Source organism: Cynocephalus volans, chromosome 10, assembly GCF_027409185.1.
Source record: "Cynocephalus volans isolate mCynVol1 chromosome 10, mCynVol1.pri, whole genome shotgun sequence".
Lineage (NCBI taxonomy): Eukaryota > Metazoa > Chordata > Mammalia > Dermoptera > Cynocephalidae > Cynocephalus > Cynocephalus volans.
In genome coordinates, this window is record NC_084469.1 from 89,961,187 (window position 1) to 89,978,129 (window position 16,943).

Consider the following 16,943-nt stretch of genomic DNA (forward strand, 5'->3'; position numbering starts at 1 on the left):
GAAAGAAAGAAAAGACCACAATAATGCATTGAACTTTCAGGAGAGGACAAAGCATTTCCACTTTAAGGCAGAAGAAGAAAGAGTTGGTCTGGTCAGGCAGGGCGGAGCCCTGATCCTGGTCCTAGCTCTACCACAGATTTGGTGTGAGACCTTGGAAAAAACACATTTCCTTTGGCCTCAATTCCTTCCATAAAATATTGTAGTGTAGTTTGTCTGTTTTGCGCCCATAAAAACTCATTTCTGCAAGTGGGTGGGACTTCTGCAATGGCTAAGTGTGGATCTCAGCAAATCCTTTCCCCAAAAAGTGAAGATAAAGCTGGACAAAATTGCCAAAGACAGCCATTTAGAGACAAAATTTGACCAATGGCATACAGCAAATTGAGAAGTATTAATGCAAGAAGATCTATTGCAGAATCTCAGAGAGAACAATGGAAGTCTATAATATTTTAGCACCCCTTCCCCCCAGCTCTGTGGCTCTGTGGTAGACAAGGTCTTCCTGGATGGGTGGGGCATGTGGGTGGACTGACAGGCAATGGAGGGAACTGACTTTATTTGGAGAAGAGTGTGGAAAATCCTATGCCCAGAAGTGCTGTTGAAAATAATAGTTATCGCAGCTGCAAACAATCATGGAAAGCCAAAACTGCATCTAGCTTGAGGCTACAATACTGATCAGGACAAGCAACAGACCAACAGACCAACCAGAAATTTAACATGGAAATCCAGGTAACAAGACAGCCAAAGAGGGTCTTGAAAAGCTGCCGCATATTATTTGGTGGTCTGGAAGTTGTATTCAAGGCTGGCACACACATTCAGGAGAGACTGAAGGGGCCCTAGTGAGTCTCTCACTCTTGAATGAACACGAGGCCTTGTGAACGCAGAAAGTTAAAGCTGGGGCAGACTTGTAAACATCTGGAACTTTGAATGAGTACTCCAGCCCACACAGAGATCCACTGGCAAAAGGTTGGCTCAGGGTGTGGCTCAACCTCTGGCCAATCTCTGGCTGACCAGTAAGCTATGCTGATCCAGGAAGCCAGGCTTGAAAATGAAAACAAGAAAAAAAAAAAAAAAAAGCCAAAAAAAGACTAGGTAGATACATCGGTGGTTGCATGCTGACATTACAGAATTAGTTCAGGCAGGTCACTAAACGAACAAACAGCAACAACCATCAGCCCTGATTGGGAGTGTGGTGTGATTGGAATCCAGAGTTGCTACAATATATTATGTAAAATGTCCAGTTTTCAACAACAAATTTTGAGAGATGCAAAGAAACAGGAAAGAGTGACTCATACACAAGAAAAAAAGCAGTAAATAGAGACTGTTTCCTTGTGGACCCAGATGTTAGGTTTAGCAAACAAATACTTTTAACCAGCTATCATGAATATGTTTAAAGAAATAAGGGAAATCAAGTTGAAAGAATTAAAGCAAAGTGGAATGATGATGATTGATCAAACAGAATATTGATAAGAAGGTAGAAATTATAAAAAAGCATCAAATGGAAATCCTGGGGCTGAAAAGTACAATGGCTGAAATAAAGAGTTCACTAGAGGGGCTCAACAGCAAAATTGAGCTGCCAAACAGAAAACTGAAGGTGAAATATAGATAGTCCCAGCTAAATGAAGACTGATAGAATTTGTTGCTAGCAAAGAAAGTTTTTTAGGCTGAAAGGAAGTCACACAAGATAATAATTCTAATCCACAATAAGCAATGCAAAGTCCCAGTAAAGGTAATTGCATAGGTTATTATATATTTTATCTTTTATTCTAACTAATTTAAAAGACAATTGAATGAAACAATAATTATAAAATTTATTCTTGGTCTTCTAACATGCAAAGATGTAATAAATATGGTAATAATAGCACATAGGAGGGTGGCTGAAACGAAGATATATTGGATGAAGACTATAACACCAGTTGGTACCTTGAATCAAGGAGAAATGGAGAGAACCAGAAATGGCAAATACATAGTTAATATACAGGATTTTATAAATATATATTTTTCTTTCTCTCTTGACTAATTTAGAAGACAAGTTTGATAAAGCAATATTTGTGATACTGTATTGAATTAATAACATACATATATGTAACATATCTGACAATAATAGCATAAATGAGGGGAGAGGGAATGGAGCTAAATTGGAGGGAAGTTTCTAGATTTTACTGGAATTAAGTTAGTATTAACTTTTACTGGAATTAAGTTAGTATTAATCTGAAGTAGATAGTGATACATTAAGATGCATATTATAATCCCTAGAGCAATCTGTAAGAAGATAATTTAAATATATGATAAAGTCAACAAAGGAATGGAAATGATACATTAGAAAATATGTATTTTATACAAAAAAAGGTGGTGAAAGAGAAATAGAGGGACAAAAAAGATATACAATATATAGAAGGAAGTGACAGTCATAAGCAGCAAAGTGACAGACATAAATCCAACCTTATTAATAGTAACATTAAATGTGAATGAATTAAACACTCCAGAAAAGGCAGAGATTATCTGACTTGATAATACAAGATCCAGTTATATGCTATCCACAAGAGACACACTTTAGATCCAAAGTCACAAATAGGTTGAAAGTAAAAAGATTTAAAAAGATGTCAACACTAACCATAGCTGGAGTAATCAGCTCAAATCAGGCAAAATAGACTTTAAGAGAATAAATATTATTAGAAAAAAAAAAGGAACATTTAAGATGATAAAAACATTTAAAATGAAAATTTAAAAAGGAAGGAATAACAGGAAGATACAACAACTATAAACATACACACACCCAACAACATAACCCTAAAATTCATAAAGGAAAAACGGATAGAATTGAAGGGAGAAATAGGCAATTCAGAAATAATAGTTGGGGGACTTCAATACTCCATTCTCAATAATGGATAGAACAAGTAGACAAAAAATCAGTGAGCATATGAAATTTGAATGACAGTATTAACCAACTTGACCTAATTGATGTTTATAGAAGATACCACATAACAGCAGCAGAATACAGATAGTTCCTGACTTAATGGTTTAACTATGTTTTTTTCAACTTTTGATGGTGCAAAAGTGATATACATCAGTAGAAATCATACTTTGAATTTTGAATTTTGATCTTTCCTGGGCTAGCCATATATGGTACAGTACTCTCTCATGATGCTGGGCAGTGGCAATGAGCTATGGCTCCCAGTAAGTCACATGATCATGAGGATAAACAACCTATACTTTACAGTGTACTGTGTTGCTAGATGATTTTGCTGAAGTGTAGGCTAATGAAAATGTGCTGAGCATGTTTAAGGTAGGTAGGCTAAGCTATGATGTTTGCTAAGTTAGGTGTATGCAATTAAGTAAATGCAATTTCAACCCATGATATCTTCAACTTAATGATGAGCTTATCAGGACATAACCTTATTATAATTTGAGGAGCATCTATGTGTATCCAACATAGACCATATTCTAGGCCATGAAGTAAGTCTCAGTAAATTTAAAGGGACTGAAATCATACAAAATATTTCCTTTGATCACATGAAGTTAATTAAACACCTATAACACGATGATAGTTTTGAAACTCTACAAGAATTTGGAAATAAAGCAACACACTTCTAAATAACCAATGAATCAAAAAAGAAGCAGTAAAATTAGAAAATATTTTGAGCTGAATGAAAATGAAAACAGAACATATCAGATTTTTTGAGATGTAGCTACCTACAGCAGTGCTTAGAAGAAAATTTATAGCTATAAGTGCCTATATTAGAAAAGAAGAAAGCTCTCAAAACAGTGATCTAAGATCCCACCTTAAAAAACTAGGAAAAAAGCCAACTAAACCCAAAGCAAGCAGAAAGAAGAAAATATTAATTAATTATTGGAATAGAAATCAATAGAGAAAATCAATGAAGTACAAAATTGGTTCTTTGAAAAGACAAACAAAATTGACAAACTGTTAGCCACAATGACCAAGAAAAAAAGAGAGAGAACTCAGATAGCCAAAATCAGGAATGAAAGAGGGGACTCACTATCAATCTTATAGACATTAAAAGGAAAAACTTTATGCTAACAAATTAGACAACTTAGATGAAATAGCAAGTTCCTAGAAAGACACAGATTACAAAACTGGCTCAAGAAAAATTAGACAACCTAAATTTAATTAGGAAATAGAAATCTTTCTACAAAAAAAAAAAAAAAAAGCTTAGACCCAAGTGGTTTCAGTTGGGAACTCTATCGTGCATTTAGAAAAGTTAACAATCCTTCACAAGCTCTTTCTGAAAACAGAGAAACAGAGGAAGGACTGCTTCCCAACTCATTCTATGATGCCAGTATTATGCTGATACCAAATCCAGACAAAGGTATCTCAAGAAAAGTACAGACTAATATCTCTTATGGATATAGATGTAAAAAATCCTCAGAAAAATACAAGCAGACTGAATCTAGCAACATAACAAAAAATATTACACACAATGAATAAGTGAGATTTATCCCAGGAATACACGTTTGGTGTAACATCTCCCAAATCTATTAATGTAATATACTATGTTAATGAGTAAAGGACAAAAATCATATAATCATCTCAATAGCCTCAGAAAAAGAATTTGATAAAATCTAACTGCCATTCATGATCAACATTCTGCTAAAAGAACTGTCAATTGTAGGGAACTTTCTCAACCTGAAAAAGGGCACCTACGAAAGCCCTGCGACTAATGTATTTAATGGTGAAAGACAAGGAGCAAGGCAAGGATGTTGCTGTCATCGCATCTATTCAATACATCTAGAAAATCCTAAGGAATCTACAAACACACACTTACAAAACTATTAGAATTAGCAAATATTTTCAGCAAGGTTGCAGGACACAGATTAACATACAAAAATCAATGTATTTTTTATGTATTAGCTATGAACCATGTGAAAATGAAATCAAGAAAATAATTCCATTCATAACAGCATAAAAATTCTTAGGAATAGATTTAACAAAATAAGGAAGACTACAAAATACTCCTAAGGGGGATAAAGATTTAAATAAATAAAAAGACAGTGCACCTTTGTGGGTTGGAAAACTCTATAATGGTGGCAATCTTCACCAAATTGATCTATAAATTTAATGCAATCCCTCTTGAAATACCAGTAGGTTTTTATTTTTATTTTTTTGATATAAATTGAGGAGGTAGTCCTAAAACTTATATGGAAAGACAAAGGACCAAGAATGGTCAAAATAATATTGAAAAAAGAGAACAAAATTGGTTAAGTATAACGTGATGTATCCATCTGAGGGAGTACTGACATATGCTACAACACAGATTAATCTCAAAAACATTATGCCCAGTGAAAGAAGCCAGACTCAAAAGAACACATGTTGTGTGATCCCATTTATTTATTCACTTATTTTAATCTTAATTTTCAATTTTTTAGTTTTAATTTTTACTTATTTTTTTGATCCCATTTATGTGAGATGTCCAGAAAAGGCAACTCTACAGAGACAAAAATTAGATTAGTGGTTGCCTGAAAGTAGATTAGTGGTTGCCTGGGGCTGGAGGGGAAGGTAGAAGAAAAAAGGGGAGTGACTACTCATGGGTACAGGGTTGCTTAGGACTGGGGGTGGGAAATGGGAATTACTGCAAATGGGCATGAGGAATTTTGGGGAGATAATGGATACATTCTAAAATGGGATTGTGGTGATGGTTGCACAAACTGTACATTTACTAAAAGTCATTGAATTGTGTACTTAAAAAGCATGAATTTTATGCGATGTAAGTTATATTTCAGAAAAGCCTTAAAAGAAACAAGTAAAAAACACCTCTTTACTTCTATGAATTCTTGCTCTGTCAAATGACTGTCCTCAGTCAGGGAAATAGGGCTGGGAACTGGGAAGAGAGATACAGCTCTGAAGAAATTCAACTCACTGGGAAAATCGTGGCATGCTTGGGATAAGGAGCAATGCTATTGGAAAGCTGGTGGGTGGGCGGGCTGGTTCATATCTCGCCATGTGGCTCTGACTTCCTAGCGTGCCTTTGCAGGGAGGCATCCATGAGCAGAGTCTCTTCCTGGTACCGCTCTTGGACAAACTTAGGGATAGTGTGAGAAGGTGAGGAATCTGGAAATCAAAAGTTAGATTGAAATTTTATGTTATCGAGCACATTACTAGAGTGGGAAAGTTCTGGTTCTTGCAAGTAACAAATTATCAGGAGAGCTTAAGGGCTTTGCTACATGTGTGTGCAATATGAGCACATTCAGTCATTCTCACGCTCATGGACCCACAGATATTCGTGTAAGTTCACCTCATTCTCATATTCACCAACACATCCACTTAACTGCACACATATCGGCATGTGTACGTTCCCATGTACACGCCAGTTGAAATATCTTAATATCTCTCTACTTCCACTAGAATGAAGGCTCCACAGCATCAATGAAAAGAATACGTCATTCTTTTCTGGTGTATTCCTAGTGCCCAGGACAATAATATCTGGTACAGCATACGTGCTCAGTAAATGTTTTTAAAAATTGGATGCTCATCATATTCACAACTCCATGCCTACCCCTTCAAATATATTCTCATTCTCTTTTTACCTCTCTCTCTGAAGTGCGTACACACACACACACACACACACACACACACACACACACACACACACACACACACACACACACACACACACACACACACACACGCAGTCTCTTAGATGAATCTCCTTCGAGAGAGAGAGTGTATCAGCGTCTCAGTCCAGTCAGGAGTTAGAAACGACACAGTAGGTTAAACACCATAGGGGAGTTTAAAGAATTAGTAAGCTATGAGAAAACAGGAACTATGAGATATGAGAGAACTCTGTAGGGTCTCCCAGAGCTGGGAGAGAGTACTCAAGGAAGGACAAGCTTGGAAGGGGTTTAGATCTCATTGGAGAGGTGTGTTTCAACCCTTTGGATAATGGACAAGTTCACTGGTTTGGCCAGGCTGGAGCCAGTCTACAATGGCTGGCAAGCAGGACGGAGTGGCCATCAGTAACAGGGGTGTGGGTGTGCAGAGGATGGGGGATGCTCCTGCTGTAAGTGGACCAGATGGAGGACCCGCAGAGAGAATCAGGGTGCCAGCAGGGGCAGGAGGCCTTTGGGCACTGGTTTCCGTCTCGTGGGACAGGCCAATGCCACGAGTTTGATGGGGCTGAGGGCAGACCTTCACCAGGTGTCCTCACACCCACACTACTGACCATCATCCTGCCCGCTCCGAGCCAGAACCGTAGGAGAGCCCCTTCCTCTTGCAGTGCCCCTCTAGCGCCCCCTACTGAAAAAACTTAACGTCATGCTCACTTTTAAGGAGAAATGCTTAAAGGAGATGTCACTTATCACAGGGCATATGTTGGAGGGTGCATTTGGAGCTGAGAGGTAACGCACTGAAAACTGGCAGACATCCCCGATAGCTTTAATAATGTGAGTGGTAGAAGGAGAAGGGGAGTCCTTTGGTCCTCTGTGTGGAGAGAGCTTTCCCCAGCTTGGGTTTCTGTAAAGTGGTGAACTGCAGTGTGGGAATCTTTATTTAGGCTTGAGATGAGCTGTAGCTGATCTCCAAACAAACAGGGCCTCGGGCATGTGCAGTTTATCTTTTTTTTTTTTTTCTATTATAGGGCAAATCAAGACCCAGACCTGGAGACCTGATTGAGATTTTTCGCCTTGGCTATGAGCACTGGGCCATCTACGTGGAAGATGACTGTGTGGTCCACCTGGCTCCTCCGAGTAAGAGTGGACACTCTATTGAAATGTTGATACCGAAGTTAGCAAAGCAAACAGAAATGCAGTTAGTTACTGTGCTCCTCAGCGGCTGCCCTTCTTTAGTAATAAAACACCTGAAGCTTTTCTGTACATTTATTTACTTTGTGATGGAGATTTATCTCTGTTTACCAGTAACTAACTAGTGTCCTGCCCTAAGAGTGATACAAGTGTAAAGAGTGTCCCCCACCCCAGCTGAGATCCTAGAGCACTCTTTCTTTCAAAATACAATCTAACCTGAGCCTCCATTTTGCATTGACAACTGTTCAGCATCCTTCTTCATATTTCCAAAGATTCCCAGGGAAGGGTGCAGATGCTTATCTGTTCTGATCGCCACTTGTTTCTTATTGTCCCCAAACACTGCTTCTGGCTTCCTGATCACCTTGGCACCTTCACTCCCTTTGTCTCCTTGCTGTTCCCACATGCTCCAGGCTGCTTCACCCTAAATGTAGACACAATCCTCTTTTCAATTCTCAAGACAGCATTAATGCAAGGCTGAGATTAAATTTGTGGTTAAAGTTTAGTGGAGATTTGATGGGAAAGCAGTGGTGATGACACAGGAAGATGACAACAGAATGAGAAATGACTTAAAATTGAATATTTAGAACCACTGGTCACAGGGGTTGCCTCAGCATTTGGGACCTGGTGGGATGGATGGCTGGGAGATGGGGAGGGAGGGGGACCCGTTGCATATTCTTTGATGCCTTTTGAATTTTGCACAAGTGTTGCCATTCACAATTAAATTACAGAAGGACACTGTACCAAAGACCTTTGGCCACAACATGTTCACAGCTCTCAACCCTGTGTCCTGTCCTCTTCCTTTTGTCCTGTCTTCCTCCTTTGGCCCAGTCTTCACCCCACTGGGACCTCCCCACAGAGCAGAGTCCCTTTCTCATCTCTTCCCTTCTTTGTCCCAACCACGCACACCCTTCTCCACTTCTTGGTCTGGAGCCCACTCGTAGTATATAGAAATTCACCTCCCCCTCCCCTTTCCAGAATAAGCACAAGAGCTTCCTTCTCATGTGGCCAGAGAGATTGTTAACAATTATGCCTCCTCCTCCATCACGTTTTTCTCTACAAATGAATTCTGCCATCTACTCCTGAATTGCCTACCACCAGCTTTTGTGAAATAAGCAGATTGTCTTCAAATACATAAAAATAAAAAAAAGAACATTTCTCACATTTGGACGACGTACAAAGTGAGAGGGCACACACATTTACATATCCATATGATTGTAGCCGAAAAACAGTCCTGGCTTTAAATGACCACCCACCTGGCCTTGGACAGGTTCCTGGCCTCTCTGGGTCTCTGTCTCCTTTAAGGACTGAATATGATAAGGTAGTTTTCAAATGTTTCCTTTTTCAAAGCCGTGGAATCCTATTTTCAAAGAAACCCTTAACGAGAATCCCCATATTTGAGTAGAGATAAGGGCCATGTGGCTCTTGGTGGAAGCTGGTGGGAGCAGGCACCATTCAGAGCCCTGTCTGCTTAGCCTCATGGTCCCTACAGTGGAACCGCCATGACCGTGTGCATAATAGTCCCTTACTCAAGAACTGGCACTTACATAAAGGGTGCTCATCAAACATCAGTGAGGATTACTGAAGTCTAATTAGGAAACAAAACCCAAATCCTGGAACTTGGTCAGGCCAGTACAACACAGTCTGGGGATGCAACACAAGGCCCTTGTAGAGTTTAATAGGAAGGAGATAGCTGTGGTGTTGAGAGAGGGGAGTACACTGCTGGGCAATAGGCTTCTTGGGGAAGTTGGTCCTTCGCGGTTCATTTATTCCAACTCCCCCCCCCGTGCCTTTTATTGATGGTGCAAATGACGGTCCAAGTGAAGTAGCTCACCACCCAAAGTCTTAGATGGGGCCAGTGCCCTGTCCCTGCTGCCCCTTGCATCTCTCTAACTTTCGTCTCCGGTCTCTCTAGGTGAGGAACTTGAGGTTGGCAGCATCAATTCCATCTTTAGCAACCGGGCTGTTGTAAAATACAGTCGCCTGGAGGATGTGTTGCATGGCTGCTCCTGGAAGGTCAACAACAATCTCGATGGGACGTACCTGCCCCTGCCCGTGGACAAGATCATCCAGCGTACGAAAAATATGGTCAACAAGATAGTGCAATACAGCCTGATCAAAGGGAACTGTGAGCACTTTGTCAACAACCTCAGATACGGTGTGGCCAGGAGCCAGCAGGTGTGGCCCCATTTGCTCTCATGAGGGCTTCTGGCTGAGCTTTCTTGAGGTTTCTCTTCTCATTAGTGATCAGGGTGGTGATCAGGGTTTTCTCATATTATTTGTTGTTCTAGTAGGGCCTTCTGTTTCTACAGGACTTTATGGTTCAGAAGGTATTTCCACCTCTGTAAACCCACGGAGGAGTGAAAAAGGCTCTGGGATGATAATAAGGCCACGTGATTGGAATCCCAGCATGGCTATTAACTTGGGTGATCTCCTTGGTCAAGTCACTTTTTTTCTGAGACCATTTCTTTCTATACAAAATGGAGATAGACAAAGGTAGATAATTTATCACCAAAGTTGCAAGCTAGCAGCCTGCAGGCCACATCTTGGATGTATAGTATTTTTTAAAATTTGAATTACTGGCCAACATTTAAAAATATAGACAATTTATATAAAAGGAATCTGGACTTCCAGCCTCTCTTGAACAACCAATTGACAAGGCCATCTGGGCAGTGTTCCTGATTGCTGAAACTATGTGGCCTGGTTGTGGCTCTGTGGGGTGTGTGGGTGTTGGTGTGTCACCTAAGCTTCACTCACATTACCAGCCTGGCCTGTATTGCATTTGACTCTGTGACCCCCCCCCGCCCCCTGCCCCCCAGCCATGTAGGGTGTTGATAAATTAAATGTGGTACAAGATGTGTGAAAGAGCTTTGACAGCCTAAATATCTGTAACAGTTTCAGCTGCTCTTGCACTTGTTAATAGTTAATGCTGTGCTTGTTAAAACCACATGAGATGAAGAGTTAAAGACGGAACATAATTTTTCTATTTTTTTTTTCTGTTTCTTGTGTTTTCTGAACAGACAGGGCTCAGATCCCAATGTTGATCTCTACCATTGCTATCCCATCTCTCAGTGAGCTCTGATAGGCCCCCCACCCACTCCCTCTCCCTTTACTTTCTGCCTCCTCTGCTAGCCCGTACTCCATTCTCGTGAGGCCTTGCTCCAGGGCTGGGGGCTTGGTGGTGTCTGGTATGAGGAATCTCCCATCCCATGAGCATTTGTGCATGAAGAGAAGACCCCAAGGACTGAGAACAGTGTAGGAGGCCTCTGAAGAAGGCAGGCCCAGAAGTCATGAGATACAAGCCCAGAGCTTAGCTTGGACACTAATTCACTGTGTGGATCTGTCCAAGTGAGTTCCCCTCCCTGGGCCTCAGATTCTCCATTTGCAGAATGAGGGCCTCAGTGGCTGTGGCATTTTGAGATCCTTTGCCTCTGAGCCCCACACTGGAGGCAGACCCTGGGCTGAATGGCTCTGATGGAGGAAAGGGACCAGGAGCCCTGGATGTCACCCAGGTGAAAGGGAGTCCGTCTGCCTTGGAGGGCTGTCTCCAGCAATGCCGGCTGCTCTAGGTCTCTTGCGGCTCTAGGATTTTCGGCACTATGGGATAGCACAGGCTGCTTCCTCCTCCGGGCAGACTAGTTCCTGAAGTGGGTAAATATAGAGGAGGGTGTAAGCCTCGGATTGTTACTAACTGCCCTGTGAACTGATGTGCCTTGCAGGTAGAGCACGCCCTGAGGGAAGGAGCAAAGGCTGCAGGAGCCGTTATTTCAGCTGTAGTTGATAGCATAAAACCCAAACCAGTGACTGCCTGAAGGTGTTGAAAACTCCAAGTAGAGGAAGAGCCACTGACACCAGCAAAGAGAACATGCTTTCTTTCCCCCCAACTTTCTCTTTTGATGGCCCCATTTAAGAAAATTGTGAACTTTGGGAAGAATCTAGAATGTATTCATTTACCTCCCCAGAAATACATCCAATATATGTGATCACAGACCCATGGAATCTCAGGTCAGAAAGAACTAATATGTATTGTGTATTATGCGCCAGGCACTGTGCTAGGCATTTCACATGCTTGTCTAATTTTACTGTCTTTGTAGGAATTTCTTAGGCTGACCCTAGGCTATCATGCTCCGATACCATCAGAAATATCCCACAAGCCTCTGCTTGATAGTTTCCAGTAACAAAGAACTTTTCCAGAAGTTCTTTTTATTGAACGACAATGTCTCTGACTTCTTTCCATTCATATTAGTCCTGCCCTTTCCTACCCACAGTGTAGCTCAGGGAGAACTGTAAGGAAAACTGTGACTTGCTATTCAGGACCAACTGTGCTTTAATCTAGGAACACAATTCCCAAGAAATGTGTTTTCTTTTAAAAATTACACATCAACTTTACTCTTTATTGTTTAAAAATCCTTGATTTAAACTTTAATTGATAAGAACATTTATCTTCCCTTTCTACCTTTAATTATGAGAAAATATGGAGTTTCTATTCTCATTGATTTCAGAAAAATATTTAAAATAGTGTAATCAATTGATCTCTACTGTGTGAATGAGGGAGAGGAAGGAGTGGTTTTTGTGTTTTGAAGAATGTTGACATGTTGGAAGATCTGAAGTTATGACTGGAGATTGTCGTGTTAGTTGATAGTTGAAATCACCCAAGTAGGCTAGAGAAGGATTCTCTTGTGTCTTGTGGCTCTGGAAATGCCTAGAACATCTCTCCCACCCCACCAAAAACATCAGTTGAGTTCCTAACAGCTCTTGCTTCACTCTCTTTATTCATTATATGGTCTAGATTGAGATTTCTTTTGCAGCAAAACCTGAGTGCCAGGAATTTATATTTTATAAAGTATATTCTTCTTAGCTTTCAACTACTCAGTCATGTTTTAGTGAATCTGTTCATCTTAACATGACTTCGAAATCATGGGCCATATTAATCTTTAATCCAACAAGCTGGATGATTCGTAACAAATAACTTCCTGACACCGAGAAATGTTTAGTAACTTCTAGACAAAGGACTCCTCCATTTCTTGCTTATGTCTGGAAAAGACACTTCTCTGGCTTCTTTCTGGTTTGAATCCAGTAGGGTAGAGACTCTCCAGAGCAATTAGAGCTTATGTTCTCTCTCAACCAACATTTTTGAGTGTCTGCAAGTGCCAAGCCCCCACCTTTGCCTGAGCCTAGTGGTCAGGGCTGACCGTGAGAAGTTCTGAGTCTGTTGATAGGACACAAGGCACAATTGTGCATGGGGCAAAGACCACCTGCTGGACAGCAGTTCTTCCCACTTCCAGACTGTCCATAAAGCCGTGAGCTCTAAATGCACAGCCCACACTTTGGAGACGAAGAGGGGAAGGTTTCTTAAAGTGTTTTTTTTTTTTTTTTTTTTTAAAAAACAAGTCTGTAGCAGCTCCTGCATTCTAGGATAGAAACTGAAGTCTCTGCTTTGAGTGGGACCACTTGGGTTAACATTTTTAGTCTTGCAGATGTAAAGCACATGCCCACTGTTGATGGGGAGGAGGAGAAAATCCTAAAGGAAAGTAATCCGAATGCAAATGTTTCTGAGATTAGTTAAATGCTGGTCTTTTGTTTGTGTGCTTATTTTTCACTTTTGGGGAGGCTGGTGAGTGGGGCAGTGGCATGTTACATGGAGAGTCAGATCACTTGAACATGCCATGTTCCTTAATGGTAGGGAGGCCCAGTATGAGTGGCACAGGAGCCAGCAGTGTCACATGCAATCCAGATATTTGCTTAATGATAGAAAGACTGACTTCAGGAAACACTTCTGCAGAGATTATTACGGCCATAAAGCAGTCTGATTTTGCCTGCCAGGAGTGGGAGATAGGGAGTGGAGAACACGTCAGTCAGGGATGTCAACCAAAAAAAGGAGAAGAGTCCCCACCACTGGGGCAACAGGCCAGACGCTGCAGGAGAATGGGCCAGAGGGGAGCCTTTTGAGACACCAGGTGTAGAGGTAAGCTGCTCTCCAGTTACCAATTTTAAGTTTTTGTCTTATAATCACCTATTTTTTTTTTAATCTTTAAGGTTTGTTGTTAGCTTTGCTTGGGGAACAAAGGGAGGAACCAGTGCCCATGGTTTGTACTATCCAAGAAGGTTGCAGCTGTGGAGAAAGGAGGCTCAGGGGCCACCAGAGGTGTCCATAGGGAACAAGCAGACCTGGGAGGTTTCGTGTTGATTTAACACACAAGCATCCTTTGGTGTCCTCTGGAACATGTTGAGAGAGAACTGGACTTTCTGCAGTCATGAAAGAAGCTTCATGGGAGCTTGGCCAAAAAAGTAAGATTTTAAAGAGGAGAGTAAATCTGTAGGACTTGATGTTTATATCACACCTAGACAAGCACAGCACAAGGGGAGTCAGGGTTGGACACACAGCCTTCTGGTGATCATAGACCATTTTGATCCCCACAGAGTTCCTGTTGAAACTTCTTTTGTCACTTTAGCAGAATAATGAATAGTTGTACAAACTCTAAGAAGGCTGTTTGAGCAAAGTTTATATTCTCAGTGCTTTTGAGGCCAACTTTCAGCTGGGCAGGATTGTTAATGAGAAGCCAACTGTTTATGAACCCCACACTGCTGCTTGGTACAGAGCAAGTGTTTTTGTTTTTTCCTTGCTTGACTATAGTAGTTGTTCATTTAGTTTAAAAAATTTTTTTGTGACTCAGATTATTCATTTCTCTAGGTGAAATATGAAAAGATGAATTTTTACATTTGTTTTAAAAAAGATTGCTTAAAGTTCAACTTCAGAGTTAAAACATCACTGAGTTTACAGCAAGATGAGGGATGCGTTATAAATGATTAATTTTGGGTACTTCCAGTTCTGTTTCGGTAGAAGGGCTTTTGAAAAAAACAGTGGAGGCCACAGGTTTCCTGTCTTTTTGTCTTGATGAAAAGTGGCTACCCCCACCTTTACTTGAACCCACGAGAAATGGCCAGGGTTGGCTGTGGGTTCTAAGTCAGAAATAAAAGGAACCTGTGTTCTCCATTGATTTTCCCGAGCAGTGGCTTCCAAACTTTTCGTTAGCTACAGAGCCCTCTCTTCAGGCATAATATCATTGAGCTGCCCAATGTAAAAGAGGGATAAAAATGGAGCAGCTCTGGGTGAAATGGGGCCCATAGCTTCCTGCAGGCAGCCAGAGGGGCATCTGCTAGACTGGATGCCCTTGCAGATATGCTCTGCTGGCAGTTGTTGGGAAAAAATAATGACAATAGTTGCATTTGTCGAGTGTTTGTGCTGTTCCAGGTGCCATTTTACATGCTTTAGAAACATCTCTGTGAGGACCTTCAATCACCCTATGGCTATGAGTTCATCTCCATTGTTTCTACTCCAGGCTTCGTGGCTGTCTTAAACAGACTTCCCCACTCACCCAGCTCTGTCCAGTGCTTTAACTGGGTAAATGTTTATAGCAGTAATGTCTCCACTTGGTGGAATAGGGAAATTGAAATAAAGAGCTTATTTCTAATGAACTCAGAGATGAATAGGGGAAGAGGGTAGCTAAAGCCCAAAGATGTACCACTATAGGGACAATTTGGGCAGGGGCAAAGGGCTGTGCCATCCATGGGGTTCACTAGCAGGGGAGAATCAATTGTATGTAATCTTAATATAAGGCCTTTGCTAGTAGGCGAGTAGTAATATATTATTAATGAGTAGGATAAACTTTTTAAACCCATCTATGGCACCTCTGGGATGGAAGGTCTCTGCAGAGTATAGACAATGAGCTGTGATTACCCACATGCAGTATCTGCTCACAAGAGTGGAAGCAACAAGGTGTGCCCTCTTTATGGGGGGTGGGGTGTGAACTCAGTCCAGGGAGGGACTAGGGAGCTATGGAACATCAAACCTCTTCAATACTGATCAGCTTTTTGGGATTAATGCAGCACAGAGACCACCAACCTTGTGGCTATAGCAGAGCTTGCCTGGATGGTGAAACCCATCAAGAGGGCAGCTTTGGTGTCTCAGGGAGACCAGTCTGACACAACCATAGCAGGAGTAGGCTTTGCCACCACCTCAGGGGGCATATAGCAAGTTTCTGTAAGTCTCGCTCAAATGCGGATACTGAGGGTTCTGTTCTTCCATCCTGCTATGTTCTGTGGGTCGGTGTCCAGGGCAGCCCTGCAGCACCTCCTCCAAAGTCCTAGGGCTTCAGAGGGCAATAGGAAAACAGTGTTCCAATAACTGTCTATAGGTCACTGATAAAACAACCTTTTGGGGCTTCACACTCAAGACTATTACTCTGCAAGGCTGAGCTCAGGGTGGGGTGGGAGAAGCTCGTCAAGGTTTGTTCATCAAGAATATACACCCAGACTCCAAACATGAGAAGCCTGGCAGATATATGGTAATAAGACAAGTGTGGGAAAAAAAAGGCATATATGGCACTATTGATCTGTCAGTCTCTGAAAATGGGAGAAAAACCTGTTAGAGACTTCATTAGTTTCATCTCTTTAGGCATTCCGAGAGCCACAAGTAGACCTGTCTAGAATTCCCTTAGTTGCAAAGCAGAGAAAACTCAACAAAATAGCTTGTGCAAAATGAGGAATTTACAGATTTAAGTGACTATCAAATCCTGTAGTAGAAAACAGTACACCATGAAGAGGGCTTCATGACATCAGCTTCACAATAACATGATGGGTTGGTTCTCTGGACTCCTGTGATTATTGTGGAGAAAGAAGTGAAAGAATCAGGTAGATGGAAACAGCACATGATTACACTACACCTTACGATTTTACGCTTTGCTCTTTTTCCTTTGGTGGGACCTAGACTTTTCTCTGATGCAAAAAAGCTGATCCTTCTGGCTAGACTCGTGGCTGGGATTCCTTGGAGAAGCTTCATAGGTAGTGAGACACATGGGTAATGCTTGTTAACAGATTTTTTGCCCTTAGGTTATTTCATAGGAAATATGCATTTTGTGGTTTACAGTTTTTGTGGTTTCAGTTCAATCCAGCATTACAGAGGATCTACTGTTGCAGGTCAGGCTCCCTGTGCAACAGACTCTGAGGCTGAGGTTTGTGTGCATAAAGTTTACTGGGGGAAGTGAAGGAAGCAGGATTGGGCAGAGGGAGAAGTTGAACTGTGATGCAGTCACAGAAAAGGTTTTAGCCAAACTGTGGGGAACTCTGGAGCTGAGATGGCCCTGCAGAGTTGTCCTGAATTGAAGTGAGAGGGCCAATCTTTCACACCCCTTCAT

At 41.4% G+C, this 16,943-nt stretch overlaps 1 protein-coding gene across 1 annotated transcript in view; it reads left to right on the forward strand.

Annotated features, from left to right (window-relative positions):
* Positions 1 to 11,561, forward strand: part of LOC134387476 (phospholipase A and acyltransferase 5-like) — a 35,952-nt gene extending 24,391 nt beyond the window's left edge. The window contains exons 5-7 of the mRNA XM_063109936.1: positions 7,590 to 7,698; positions 9,665 to 9,927; positions 11,469 to 11,561. Of these exons, the coding sequence (XP_062966006.1) occupies positions 7,590 to 7,698; positions 9,665 to 9,927; positions 11,469 to 11,561 (465 nt within the window). The remainder of the gene's footprint in view (positions 1 to 7,589; positions 7,699 to 9,664; positions 9,928 to 11,468) is intronic.
* Positions 11,562 to 16,943: the final 5,382 nt, after the last annotated feature.